The sequence below is a fragment of the Myotis brandtii genome, unplaced genomic scaffold (assembly GCF_000412655.1).
Source record: "Myotis brandtii unplaced genomic scaffold, ASM41265v1 scaffold105, whole genome shotgun sequence".
In the NCBI taxonomy this organism is placed as follows: domain Eukaryota; kingdom Metazoa; phylum Chordata; class Mammalia; order Chiroptera; family Vespertilionidae; genus Myotis; species Myotis brandtii.
Window position 1 is genome coordinate 1,814,833 of NW_005353538.1, and position 12,286 is coordinate 1,827,118.

Genomic DNA, 12,286 nt, shown 5'->3' on the forward strand with positions numbered 1-12,286 from the left:
TCCGTTGGTGGAGGGAGAGCCGTGAAGACCACATCCGGGGTTTGGAGTTTAGCCCGAAGGCAGCGAGGAGCCACGGGAAGCTGAGCCTCAGAGACGCATGAATGTTTAAGGAGACGCATCCTTCCTCGGCGAGGAGATGAGTTGGAACAAGAATCGGGGGCCCAGGAGACCAGGTGGGAACCTGTTGGTGCTTAAAGGAGGGGGAACAAGAACTATACTGTCCATCTCACACTGTACCTGAGGGGAGGGCCCGCGGGCGAGGCTTTGAAAGCTAATTCTGGGGAATAGCAGACGGGGTTCCTCCATGTCCCTCCCTTGCAGGTAGCCAGCAGGGAAGGCCACACGAGAAGTTTCCAGGGGGAACCGAGGCCGGAGCTGCGCAGGGCTCTGCAAGGCAGTGGTCAGCTCCTCCTCTTCACTGCCAGGTGGCTGCTCCCTCGTCCTTTCAAACTGTCCATCACCCCCTTCGTGAGGCCTTCCTGAAGCCCCCATTTAAAAGGCAATCTTCTGCCCGGGTTGTGGGCTCCATCCCCAGTGTGGGGCGTGCAGGAGGCAGCCGATCCATGATTCTCTCTCATCATTGATGCTTCTATCTCTCTCTCCCTCTCCCTTCCTCTCTGAAATCAATGAAAATATTTTTTGAAAAGGCAATCTTCTATTATTTCCCACCCTCCTTCCCTGTTTCCCCCCAAAGCACTAGCCCCTCTGCGTGCTCTGTATTGGACCTGTGTGGTATGTTTCTGTACCCTCCGCCACTGCCGGGCAGGACGGCTCCATGAAGAGGGGTTTGTCTGTTGTGCTGGCTGCTCGGCCCCTGGCGTCTAGACCCGGCCTGGCCTGCAGGAGGCGCTCAGCACATATCTGCTGCCTGGAGCAGCGCGTGCCTTCTGCCTGCTCTGAAGCGCGTCCCCCGTCTTCCTTGGGGCCTCATCTCATCCCGCGGTGGATCGCATGGTGTCTGACTCTTTCCTCAGCTCTTCAGAAGCAGAGAATGGCAGCCTCCGGAGCCCGCTGCCCCGCGAGGGCTGGGACCCTGGGCTCTGCTGAAGGGGAAGCTCAGGGAACCCGTCTCCTCCAGGGAGAGTTTAACTCAGGCACAGGCTCTGGTGGAGGACGAGGCTGGCACCGCCCGCTGTTGCCAGGACCCGGCACCGAGTGGGTTCAATGTCAGCTGATGGTGCTTTTCCAGCGCCAGCCACCCTGTTCCTCCTTCCCATGGCCGCGGACGCGCCGACAGTGCGTTCACTCATTCACGATGGTTATTGATCCAGCACCTGCTTCTGGGACGCGCTGCTCATTTCCTCAGAGACGAACGGCCTATTGGGAGCCCCCTGCTGAACTCCCGTGTCCGGGGCCGAGGCCTCTGCCTCTCGGCCGCTCGCAGGGAGAGGAGCATCACAGAGGGAGGGCTTCCTCGGTGTGTTGTCTCCTGTTGGTCTCAGTTCACGAACCCACTGAGCTGTGAATGGCCTCCCTGCCTGCACTGTGCTGGCCTCCAGCTGCCCTGCCAGCTGCCGAGAGAGCGTTCTCTGCCCTCCCCTGCTCAAGAACCTCCAGGGGCTCCCCTGTCTTCCGTAGCTGGACCAGCTCTGCTCAGGCTCTCGGAGCCAGTGCAGTCCAGCCCGCCTCTCCCACCAAGTGGGTAGTGAATGCCTCCAGACAGGCTTGGCCCTTGTGCAGCTCTGGGTCTTTGCTCCTGCTCTTCCCTCCACCAGAGACTTCCAGTGCTTCCTTCTGTCTTCCTTTCTTTTTTCTTTAAGACTATACACTTTAAAATATATTTTATATATATTACTAGAGGCCTGGTGTACAAAATTCATGCACTGTGGTGGTGGGGGGTGTCCCTCAGCCCAGCCTGCGCCCTCTCACAATCCAGGACCCCTCTGGGAATGTCCAACTGCTGGTTTAGGCCCAATCCCAGCCTGGCCTGCGGGGATCGTGCCTAAACTGGCAGTCGGACATCCCCCGAGGGATGTAGCAATGCACCAAGTGGCAGGCAGCCAGGGAGGAGCCAGAACTGGGGCTGGGCATAGCGCCATTCACGCTCATCCCAGCCCCCTGACCTTGCTGCCGCTGCTCCGTAGTGCTGCTGTGGAGTCAGGAGAGCTCCCAATGCCGCAGCTGCACTTGCCAGCCATGAGCCCAGCTTCTGGCTGAGCAGTGCCCCCCCCTCCCCCACCATGGGAGCACACTGACCACCAGGGGGCAGCTCCTGCCTTCAGCGTCTGCCCCCTGGTGGTCAGTGCGCATCATAGTGACTGGTTGTTCTGGTTGTTCCGGTCATTCTGGTCGCTTAGGCTTTTATATATATAGATTGATTTCAGAGAGGAAGGGAGTTGGAGAGAGAGCTAGAAACATCAATGCTGAGAGAGAAGCATTGATCGGCTGCCTCCTGCATGCACCCTACTGGGGATTGAGCCCTCAACCCAGGCATGTGCCCTTGACCAGAATCAAACCTGGGACCCTTCACTCTGCAGGCTGACGCTCTATCCACTGAGCAAAACCAGCCAGGACTCTTCCTTCTGTTCCCGACAGTTTACTCCTGTGGGGCTCCTGTCACAGTCTGCCTGCCTCAGGACAGGCCCCTGATGGCTGGGCACTGGCGCCCCTCCTGTGCCCCCCTCCCCGTGGACACTGTTGCAGAGTGGGCTTGTTCGGTTGGCCGGTCTCAGGCTCACTCGGTGGGGAGACCTTGGCCAGCGATGGGCTTGAGGCACACTGTGGCCTATCCATACATGGAACCCCAAGGCATACAACCTGTGGGAGGTGACGTCCTTTGTGACCACGATTAACTTGCAACCCGAAATAAAAACGCTGCAGAGTGAGTGAGGTTGGTCATTTCCTTATTGGCCACGGAGTTGCTCTGCTCACTCGCTTTGCTGATCCAGTGGGCGATCGGGAGCGGGTATCAGTGGTTTAAGAAAATGGAAGGGGAGCCCGGCCGGCATGGCTCAGTGGTTGAGCGTTGACCTATGAGCCAGGTCACAGCTTGATTCCCAGTCAGGGCACATGCCCAGGTTTCCGGCTTGATCCCCAGTTGGGGGTGTGCAGGAGGCAGCCAGTCAATGATTCTCTCTCACTGGTGTTTCTACCTCCCTCTTTCCCTTCTTCTCTGAAATCATTAAAAATATATTTAAAAAGGCAAGAAAATGGACTGGGAGAAGAAATGCCCCTTAAACTTGGGAACACTGTCTGTTCACCCAGTTTTCTCCTGTTCCACCTGTGAAAGTGCGTGTAGCCGGCGTGTCCCCTGGCAGCCTGGCCAGAATGTGGACTCCCCAGGACAGGCCTCGGCTACCTGATGGCCACTGTGGCCTGGGGTCCAGCCCAGAGCCCGCACGTGGCAGGCGCTGGCGTTGGGGAGGAGTGAGAACGAGTCACCGAAGGAAAGAGAGGAGGAATCCCTGCTCTCGGGGCTTCAGGTTTGCTGTTCCTTCCCCCAGGCCTTCCCCTTCTGGAATGAATCCCGCTCTCCCCGTTGTTTCATACGTGTTTGCTGCACCGTGGATGGAGGGGGGAGGGGGTTTCCCACAGCATTTAGCCCTGGATGGAGGTAGTGAGGGCCACGCGAGAGAGGTTCGCACCTGCCCGGGACCGGATTGAAACTCAGACGCCGAGGGAGACAAAGGAAAGCCAGACCCGAGCTTACCGAGGGGCCGGTCGCTGTTCACCGGCCGATCACTGTTCAGGGGCTGATCACTGTTCAGGGGCTGATCACTGGTCAGGGGCCGATCACCATTCAGGGGCCGATCACTGTCGGGATCCTGAAATTGAAGGACAACACGCAGTGAGCTGAGGGACAAACCTCTCGTGTTGGGGCTGACAGGCCCGGGGAGGCGCTGGGTTCTCGCCGTGTGCCCTTCTCCCTGCGGAAGCGAAGCGGAGGGTCTCTGTGACATCCAACTATTTGGTTCAGAAAATGAAATTTAGTTTTCACCCATGCGACCTGGTGCAACCTGTTTCCTTATCGGGGTGAGCAGTTGCCAGAGTAGAGATGGCTGGTTGCTGCCTTGTGTGTGCTGCCGAGTTTCTTGAGCTGATTCTGCGCTACTGTCTGCTGCGTCCGTCACTGTCCGTTTTCACAGGTGTGATTCTGCAAACACTTAACAGTCCTCCACACAGGGGCACGCCCGTGGCCAGTAAGTCCAAAAGACACTCAACATGCAAATTCAAACCACAAGGAAATATCTCTACACCGACACTAGAATGGCTAAAATTAAAAGCCTGACAGCCCTGGCCGGTGTGGCTCAGTGGACAGGGCACTGGCCTGTGGATTAAAGGGTCCTGGGATCAATTCCAGTCAAGGACAGGTGCCTCAGCTGCAGGCTCCTCCCCGGCCCTGGCCTGGTTGAGGTGCGTTCAGGAGGCAACCGATCAATGTGTTTCTCTCACATCAATGTTTCTTTCAGTCTTTCCCTCTCTCTTCCACTCTCCCTAAAAATCAATGGGAAAATATCCTGGGGTGAGGATTAAAAAAACAAAAAGCCTGACAATACCAAGTCAATGAGGACTTGGAGCAACTGGAATTCTCAGACATTGTTGGTGGGAGTACAAATACTTTGGAGAATAGTGTGGCTGAACCTATCAAAGCTAACCCTATGATGACTCTATGGTGCCATGACCTGGCAACTATAGCAAGAGAAACAGGAGCATATACCTAGCGCAAAGCCAGCGCACGAATGCTGTGGTAGCTTCACTCACAATAGCTAAACACTGGAAAAACCCACACATCAATCCCTGGGGGAGGAGATCGATCACTATGGTCTGTTCACCTAACGGAACAAGTCCAAGTGGACAAGCACTAATGCTAAGTGCAATGAGGCCTGCATGAATCTCAGACACAATGAAGGAAAGAAACTAGACACAGAAGAGCATTCTCCGTCTGACTTCACTCAGATCCGCGGGAAAGGCAAAGTGATGCGCAGCGATAGAGATCAGGACAGTACTCACCCCTGGGGAGTGGGGAGGGGCTGCAAGGAGCCTGGAGGAGCCGTTTGCAATGTTGGAAACTTACAGGTCTTAATCGAAGTGCCGGCTGCATGGGGCGGGTATAGGTAAACACTCATTGAGTGGTATCACCGGTTTGAATACTTTACTGCATTGGATGTTACTCCTAATAAAACAAGCAGACAAACAAGAACACGGAACTCCCACAGCACCTCAGGGTGCAGTCCTAGGGCCCCATTGACACACATGCACAGATGCATGCAAGGCTCTGCGTTGCACTTAGTCACATGGCTTCCTGTGCGGGCTCGGCACATACGGCCACACGGGCACACACGGAAGGAGCCATGCACAAGGCACATGCTACGCTTCCTGCCAGGCGAAGGGCAGGGGAGAGAGCGCTGCCAGTGTGCACACTCCCTGAAACCTGCCCCGGCTCTTGTGCCTTCCAGAGCCTCTGTTGTCTCTCCCCTCTCCAGGTCCGGCCCAGGATTGGGCCCAGGGCTGGAACCGCACAGGCTGGGGACAGCAGCTCCAAATGCGAGGTCTCCGGTCGGGGACCTGCCCGGTACTGTGTTGAGGGTCTGGCTGCGCCAGCGGTGGGGGGAGAAACCGCGGGACCCTAGACGTTGCTGGCAGGGAATGTTCCCGTCCCATCTGGGAGGGAGAGTGTGTCTCCTCGCCTCTGTGAGTGCCCCAGATCAGAGATGGGGAGACCCTGGGTGCTGCCTGCTCCCATGGCTGAACACGGCAGACAGTCACTGGAAGAAGGAGCTTCCTTTCTTTATAAATATGTTTTTATTGATTTCAGAGAGGAAGCGGGAGGGAAAGAGAGAGACAGAAACATCAACCATGAGAGAGAATCATGGATCAGCTGCCTACTGCACGGCCCCCACTGGGGATTGAGCCCACAACCCGGGCATGTCCCTGACCAGGAATCAAACCCTGACCTCCTAGTTCATAGGTCGATGCTTAACCACTGAGCCACGCCGGCGGCGAAGGAGCTTCCTTTAAAAACTGTAGTCTGCTGGAGGGAACGCCTGGCTTGCCCTCTGGTGACACCAGGCCCCGGGCGGCCGGGGTCATAGCAGACAGCCAGGCCCTCGAGTCTGCAGGCCGCATTGTCACCCAGGCGCTGCCTCCCTGAGCTGTGAGCCTTCGGGAGGGCGCTTCACCACCCTGAGCGTCAGCATTGCCCTCTGTAATGCGGGGAAACACCTGACTTCCGAGCGCCGCAGCGAGGATGAGCTGAGACGCCTGGTGGGAGTGCTGGCTGGACACGGAGGCCCCGCCCTGTGCCCTGCCACCCTGTGCCCGTTCGTGCAGGACTTCATCACTCACCCTCCGCTGGCGCCTGCTCCCCCCTCTCTCTCTCTCTCCCTCTCTCTTGTTAATCCTCACCCGATGTTTCTCTCACATCGATGTTTCTCTGTCTCTCCTCCCCTTTCTCTGATTTTTAGAGAAAGGGGAGGAGAGACAGAGAAACATCGATGTGAGAGAAACATCGATTGGTTGCCTCCTGCATGCACTCCGACCAGGGCCCGGGAACCTGCAACTAAGGTACGTGCCCTTGACCAGAATTGAACCCGGGACCCTTCAGTCCATGGGCCAACGTTCTATCCACTGAGCCAAACCAGCTAGGGCTGGGGTTCCTGTTTCTTATTGCCTTTGTGCCCTCAGGGTTTTGCACTGGCTTGTTCTTAGCAGACCCAAGAAATGCCTGCTGGATGGAGCTGAACTCAGGCCTCTGCACTGTGGTTCATTTCCAGACATTTCCCTCCACCATCACCAGGGCTGGACAGGGTCAGTTTCCACAATAAAGATGCGAGTGAACCGGCCGCTCTGCCTTGCTGTGGCTACAGAGTCAGGTGACAATAATGACGACGGTGATCGACACACAAATGGCACATGACAAAGTCCTTTGTCTGAGTCAAATTTAAGGGTGAATAGGATTGATCCTAATTGTCTGATAACCAGTATGTGTAGCATGAAATAATTACTAAACCAAACCAATACTTACTGAGTGTCTCTGTTATATCAGGAGCTGGTCTAGGAGCTATGGGTCAAAGACAAATGAGAAGTAAGTGCAGCGGGGTGGGAGAAGGGCCCAGACAAGCAGGTGGGGTCCTGCCCTCCCCTCAGGCGAGGCGGGGACGGGGGTGGATGGGGGAAGCAGGGAGGAGGACCACAGATACAGCAGAAAAGGTCAGAGAGTGATGGGTGTTGTGCTGAGAGTAAAGCCGGTGAGGAGACAGTGGCTGCATGGGGAGTTAGAGTGGGAGGCTGAGGGGAGGGGCCGGGGTTTAGGGCGGGCTTCTGGCTGAGGCTTGAATGACATGAAGTAGCCAGGCAGGCAGGTGGGCAGCAGGCCACACAGATACAGCAGAAAAGCGAGAGGCCCACATGGCTGGGGACAGAGCAGGGAGGCGGAGGCTGGGCAGATGAAGGCACAGGCCTCGCCCGTGGATTGGAGACTCTTGGGGTTCAGTGAGCAGGTGAGAGGGTACTGGCTGAGAGGTAGAAGGACAGGAGGGGCGGGCTGGAGGGGTGGCATGGACACCCATTTAGTGGCCCTTCCCCAGGCAATGCATTCCTTTCCACTGAGTCTGCACATGCAAGCCCGCCTTAGTGGGAGTAGGTAGGGCAAGTCCCTTTTGTTTATTATTAATTCAACAAATATTGACTGTAAGGCTTTGATGGGCCTGGAATGTGCTAGAAGCTGAGACACAGGGAACGAAGACGCTCACACTCCGCATTTTCTCGACCCTGAGTTGTTCGTCTTGGACCTGCAAGGACCTCAGCCCGTGACTCATGTTTCAGGTGCTCCGCACTGAACAGAGGTCGTGCGGACAAGGGTCTCGCCCTTTTGAAAGCAAGACAGAAAGAGAAACGAATAAACTAAATAAAGATCATAGGCGAGAAAGAGAGGGACCGTGTTCTCAGGGTACTGACTGCGTCCCGGGGTCCCCTGCAACCCCGGGCACACAGCTGGTATTTAATAAATATGTGTGGAAGGACGCAGTCCCGGGCCAGCCTTGAGAACACTGACTGTGTCATATTCAACCAAAGGGATATTAAGCTGCAGTCAGAACAGATGGAGTCTGGCGCCACCAAATAACAGAGATGGCGTTAGCAGAGCAGTGTCAGAGGAGAGAGTACTAGTAAGTCCCCAAATATCACACAGGATGCAGGCCCTCTTTCATAAAGAAGCAAGAAGATGGGGCCATGGACTGGGGATGCTGCTGACTTTGGCATGGGCCCCGGCCTATCAAAGACGTGCAGTCAAGACCTGCCGAGTTGCCCAGCGGCGTGGCTCAGTGGTTGAGTGTTGACCTATGAACCAGGAGGTCACGGTTCCATTCGGGTTGGGGCACATGCCCGGGTTGCGGGCTCGATCCCCAGTGGGGGCGTGGGGGTGTGCAGGAGGCAGACGATCAATGTTCTCTCTCAGCATTGATGTTTCTCTCTCTCTCTCCCGTCCTCTCTAAAATCAATAAAAACATATATTAAAAAAAAGACCTTCGAATCATTAAAGCAGAGACTTGCCCACCTGCCTCGGCAGAAGGGTGTCACGATCAGATGTAGATATTGCTAAGTCCTAGCTTTTGCCTTGGGTGGCAGGATGTGGAGGCTTATTCCTTCTTAAAACCATCGACCACCTGGTGAGTGACACCAGGCTCTGCATGGACCAATGTGAAGGAGCGAGGATTCTGACGCCGTCGGCGCCGAGTGTCTGAGGGTCAGAGACAACACAAAGCACCTGCCCGGACACACGGAGGGGCCGGAGGAGCCAACTCCGGCTCTGCCCCCGCTCTGCCCCCCTCTGTCTCTGGCTCTGCCCCGCTCTGCCCCCAGCTCTGCCCCCGCTCTGCCCCCGCTCTGCCCCACTCTGTCTCCGGCTCTGCCCCTGCTCTGCCCCCTGCTCTGCCCCTGCTCTGCCCCCGCTCTGCCCCACTCTGTCTCCGGCTCTGCCCCTGCTCTGCCCCCAGCTCTGCCCCCAGCTCTGCCCCAGCTCTGCCCCCAGCTCTGCCCCTGCTCTGCCTCTGCTCTGCCCCCGCTCTGCCTCTGCTCTGCCCCCGCTCTGCCTCTGCTGCTGCTGCTGGCCTTTCTGGAAGCCTCTCTGGCAAACTTCCTGGGCACAGAGGTCAGAGGTGATGGGCTGCTGGGAAGAGGGGTTGCTGAAGGTCATGGGTGTTGGGGATGATGGGCAGGGAAACGTGGGTGCACGTTAGGCCTCTGCATGCAGTTGGGGGTCCACAGTGTCAGGGGCTTTCCTGAGCAGGACGGAGATGGGGACCCCGCACATCGCATGGCCTCAGCCCAGAGTCAGTCCCGAGCTGGGGAAGGAGCGGACGGGCTGAGCGAGGTGGGCGCAGGTAGGACGCAGGGATCTGTCCGGGCCGCTGCACTGCGGTGAGGCCCTGCCCTGATCACAGGACGCAGAGCCGAAAGGGTCCCTGGGGACCACCCGCAGAGGAAACAGTCCGGACAGGACATGTCTGGCCCTGGAGTTAATGGACTGAGAGCCCACCAGAGGCCAACGGTGTCACTTCTGCTTTGCCGGAGGCGTCTGTTTATCCCCAGCTTGGCCCAGCCCCTGGCCACACAGCCCGGGCAGGCTGGCCTTTTGCTCTGTGCTGGGCTGCGGGCGGGGCAGGCCTGTGCGCCCTGCTGATTCAGTGCCGCAGGCCCTGACACACAGATCCCGCCCAACCTGGGTTCCAGGAGGGCTTGTCTGGGAAGAAAGCTCAGATCCCAGAGCCCAGGAGGGCCGGGCGGGGGGAGCTGGGCGGGAGGCTGGGAGGGGACCTGGCAGGGGTCAGGATGCCTGGAAACACCTGCCGACTGCCGGTTGGTCAGAGGGTCACCTGGCCTGCTCCTCGGTTGGTTACTGGTGGCGGCAGGACATTCATCCAAGACCCAGATGCGGAGGCAGAACATTAGCCACGGCAGCCGGGCCGGGTGCGTGGTGTGCAGTGTCTTCCATCAATGCTATCGCAGTCGAGCCTCAGAACAGCCCCGAGGAATGAGCTCCGATTCCCGGAGAGGACACCACGGCTCCTGCCGATGAAGGGGGTCCGGTAGCCTCAGCGCGAGGAGTGACGGGTCCAGCCCCTGGGCCAAGCTCTTGGACCCGTGGGCTGCTGTTTGCATCTCCCACCCTTTCAGGACCCTGCGTGGGTGTCACTGGCCGGTGCTGGGCCTTTAGCTTCTTTACTGCCCGCAGTGCAGCCTGGTGGCATGTAGTGGGCGTGCCACCAGCACGCGGAGGTTCCACCGGCTTCTCCAGCCCTTCCTCAGCTGAGGGCGCCCCCACCTCTGCTGGGTTCTGCTCTGGGGCGTCATCCTTGAACAGGGGCAAGAGGCCTGCCCTCTCCTGGCGCCTGGGAAAGCGCCTACTGAGTGTGTGGCGCCCAGCAGGGTCTTTACTGAGACCGGCCGTCTCTCCGCTCTGCTGGTGGACGTGCACCCTGCTCCCCGCTTCTCTTACCAGCTACGCTCGGCCTCCGGGTGTCAGACCCGAGAGAAACTCCGCTGTCTCACCTTCCCGCTCAGAGATGCTGGATCCAGACACGTGGGCTGGGCTGGGCTGGGCGGGGGGTGGGGGAGTTACTTTAAAAGGGGGGTGAGGATTACGTGTGCTGCAGAGAAGCCACAAAACCCAGCCTGGGGAGTGTGCTTTTTTTTTTATCTTGCCTTGTCTTCTGACTTGCTGGGCGGCCTTGGGCACAGCCCTCAACCTCTCTAACCTCAAGGTCCCGTAGGGTCAGGGTCGCTGGGAACTCTCTCTCGGATAAAAGAGTTCAGAACCCACAGTGGAGGGGTGTCCTCCACTAGGGGAACGATGGCACCATGACACACGAGGAGACGAAGAAGAGGCTCGCAGAGGCCACCGGAGCCGAGAGCCAGCTCCTCTGCCTGCTGCTCTGGCCAAGCAGCCTGCCCGGCCGTGTTCCCTCCCCTCGCTGTAATGCCGCTCTGCATTCGTTTTCTGGGTGGAGTTGGCAGGGGCAGAGCGGGGATGGTCGGGGTGTAGGAGAAGGCAGAGCACAGGGGCACCTGGAGGGGCTTCTGGCCCTGGTTCTGGGGTAGATTCAGGCTCCCCTGGGGGCGAATGCCTTGCTCCCCACATCTCCCAGGGAGAACCCAGGGCCAGGATGCTGCGTTGCTAGGTGATGGAATAAACAGGTCCTCTGGGTCCTGGCAGGTGGCAGCGAGGTTGCTGAGGCAGGGACACAGTGGGGGGACCCAGGGGAGGGCAAGTAGGGGAAGTTCTGGGCCAGCAGAGGCTGCTCACAGGCAGCTCAGAGCAGAGCTTGGCCACTGGCCGCCTTGGGCTCAGGTGTTCGGGGGGCTGTCCTGAGGGCCTCACACTGCACTCTGACCCCTGACCCTGCATCCTACCCTGCCCCACGGCCAGAGGCCCTGTCCTCGCCCCCTGCCTCTTGGGTAAAGCAATTGGATCCCTTTGCCAGGCGGTAGCAAAACCCTCTCTCCTGGGCGCCTCAAGCAATGACAGGTAAGGTGAGGGGGGCACAGGAGGGCGGGCAGGGTTTCCCGAGGTGAGCCAGGCTGGGATGCCCAGCAGCGTCCAATCGCCCGCTTCCCATCTCAGACGGGGTCAGGTACCCGCTATTACCCCACTGCCAGCTGCTGCCCAGCTGCCCTCGGCTCAGACTCGGCCTCTGTGTGCCAGCCTTGTCTTACCTCCAGGAAGGCCAGGGGAGAGGCGGGAGGTGTAACTGCCCCTCCGTCACCAATGGAGGAACTGAGGCACGGAGCCACTGTGCTCTCTGTCACCAAGTTGCATGTCAAGACAGCGGAGGGGTGGGAGTGAGGCCAGTGCCTGTCGCCGAGGGGGCCGACCGGAGGAAGGCCCTTGGCTCTGGGTGACGCTGTCACTGCGGCTCCAGGCCCTCCCAGTCCACCCTCGGCCCGGCAGGCAGCCCTCCTGTTCTCTGAGCTCCCAACAATTCCGCTCCGCTCAGTGGTCTTTCCTTCCGTCTCAGGGCGGCAGGTCAGGGGGTCTGAGGGGAAGGAGGGCGCCCCACTTTTGCGCAGCCGAAGGCAATGCCTGGGGGTGGCCGAGGGGGACTCAGAGAGCCACCAGGAGCCAGGACCCAGACGCAGGGACTCAGCCTCACGGTAGGAAGGGCTGAGGAAGGGCGAGGGGCCTGAACGCTCGGCGGCTCTCGTGTGGCCGTTGACCTGAGCTGCCGTCCAGAAGGCGTCAATGCTCACGAAGGAATCCCACGCGTGTGGACGGCCTCTGAAGCCCCGCTCCCTTTCCTGGTCCTGACTTGTCCTGTCCTCTGGTTTGAACGCTAAGGACACGGAGAGC

The 12,286-nt window shown here is 58.7% G+C and overlaps 1 protein-coding gene across 2 annotated transcripts in view; it reads right to left on the reverse strand.

Moving 5' to 3' along the window:
* TMPRSS4 (transmembrane protease, serine 4) overlaps positions 1-12,286 on the reverse strand; it is a 35,910-nt gene that overhangs the window by 17,702 nt on the left and 5,922 nt on the right. For both annotated transcript variants that reach the window (XM_014539188.1, XM_005856799.2), the window contains exon 2: positions 3,650-3,764. In XM_014539188.1, coding sequence (XP_014394674.1) covers positions 3,650-3,764 — 115 coding nt within the window. The remainder of the gene's footprint in view (positions 1-3,649; positions 3,765-12,286) is intronic.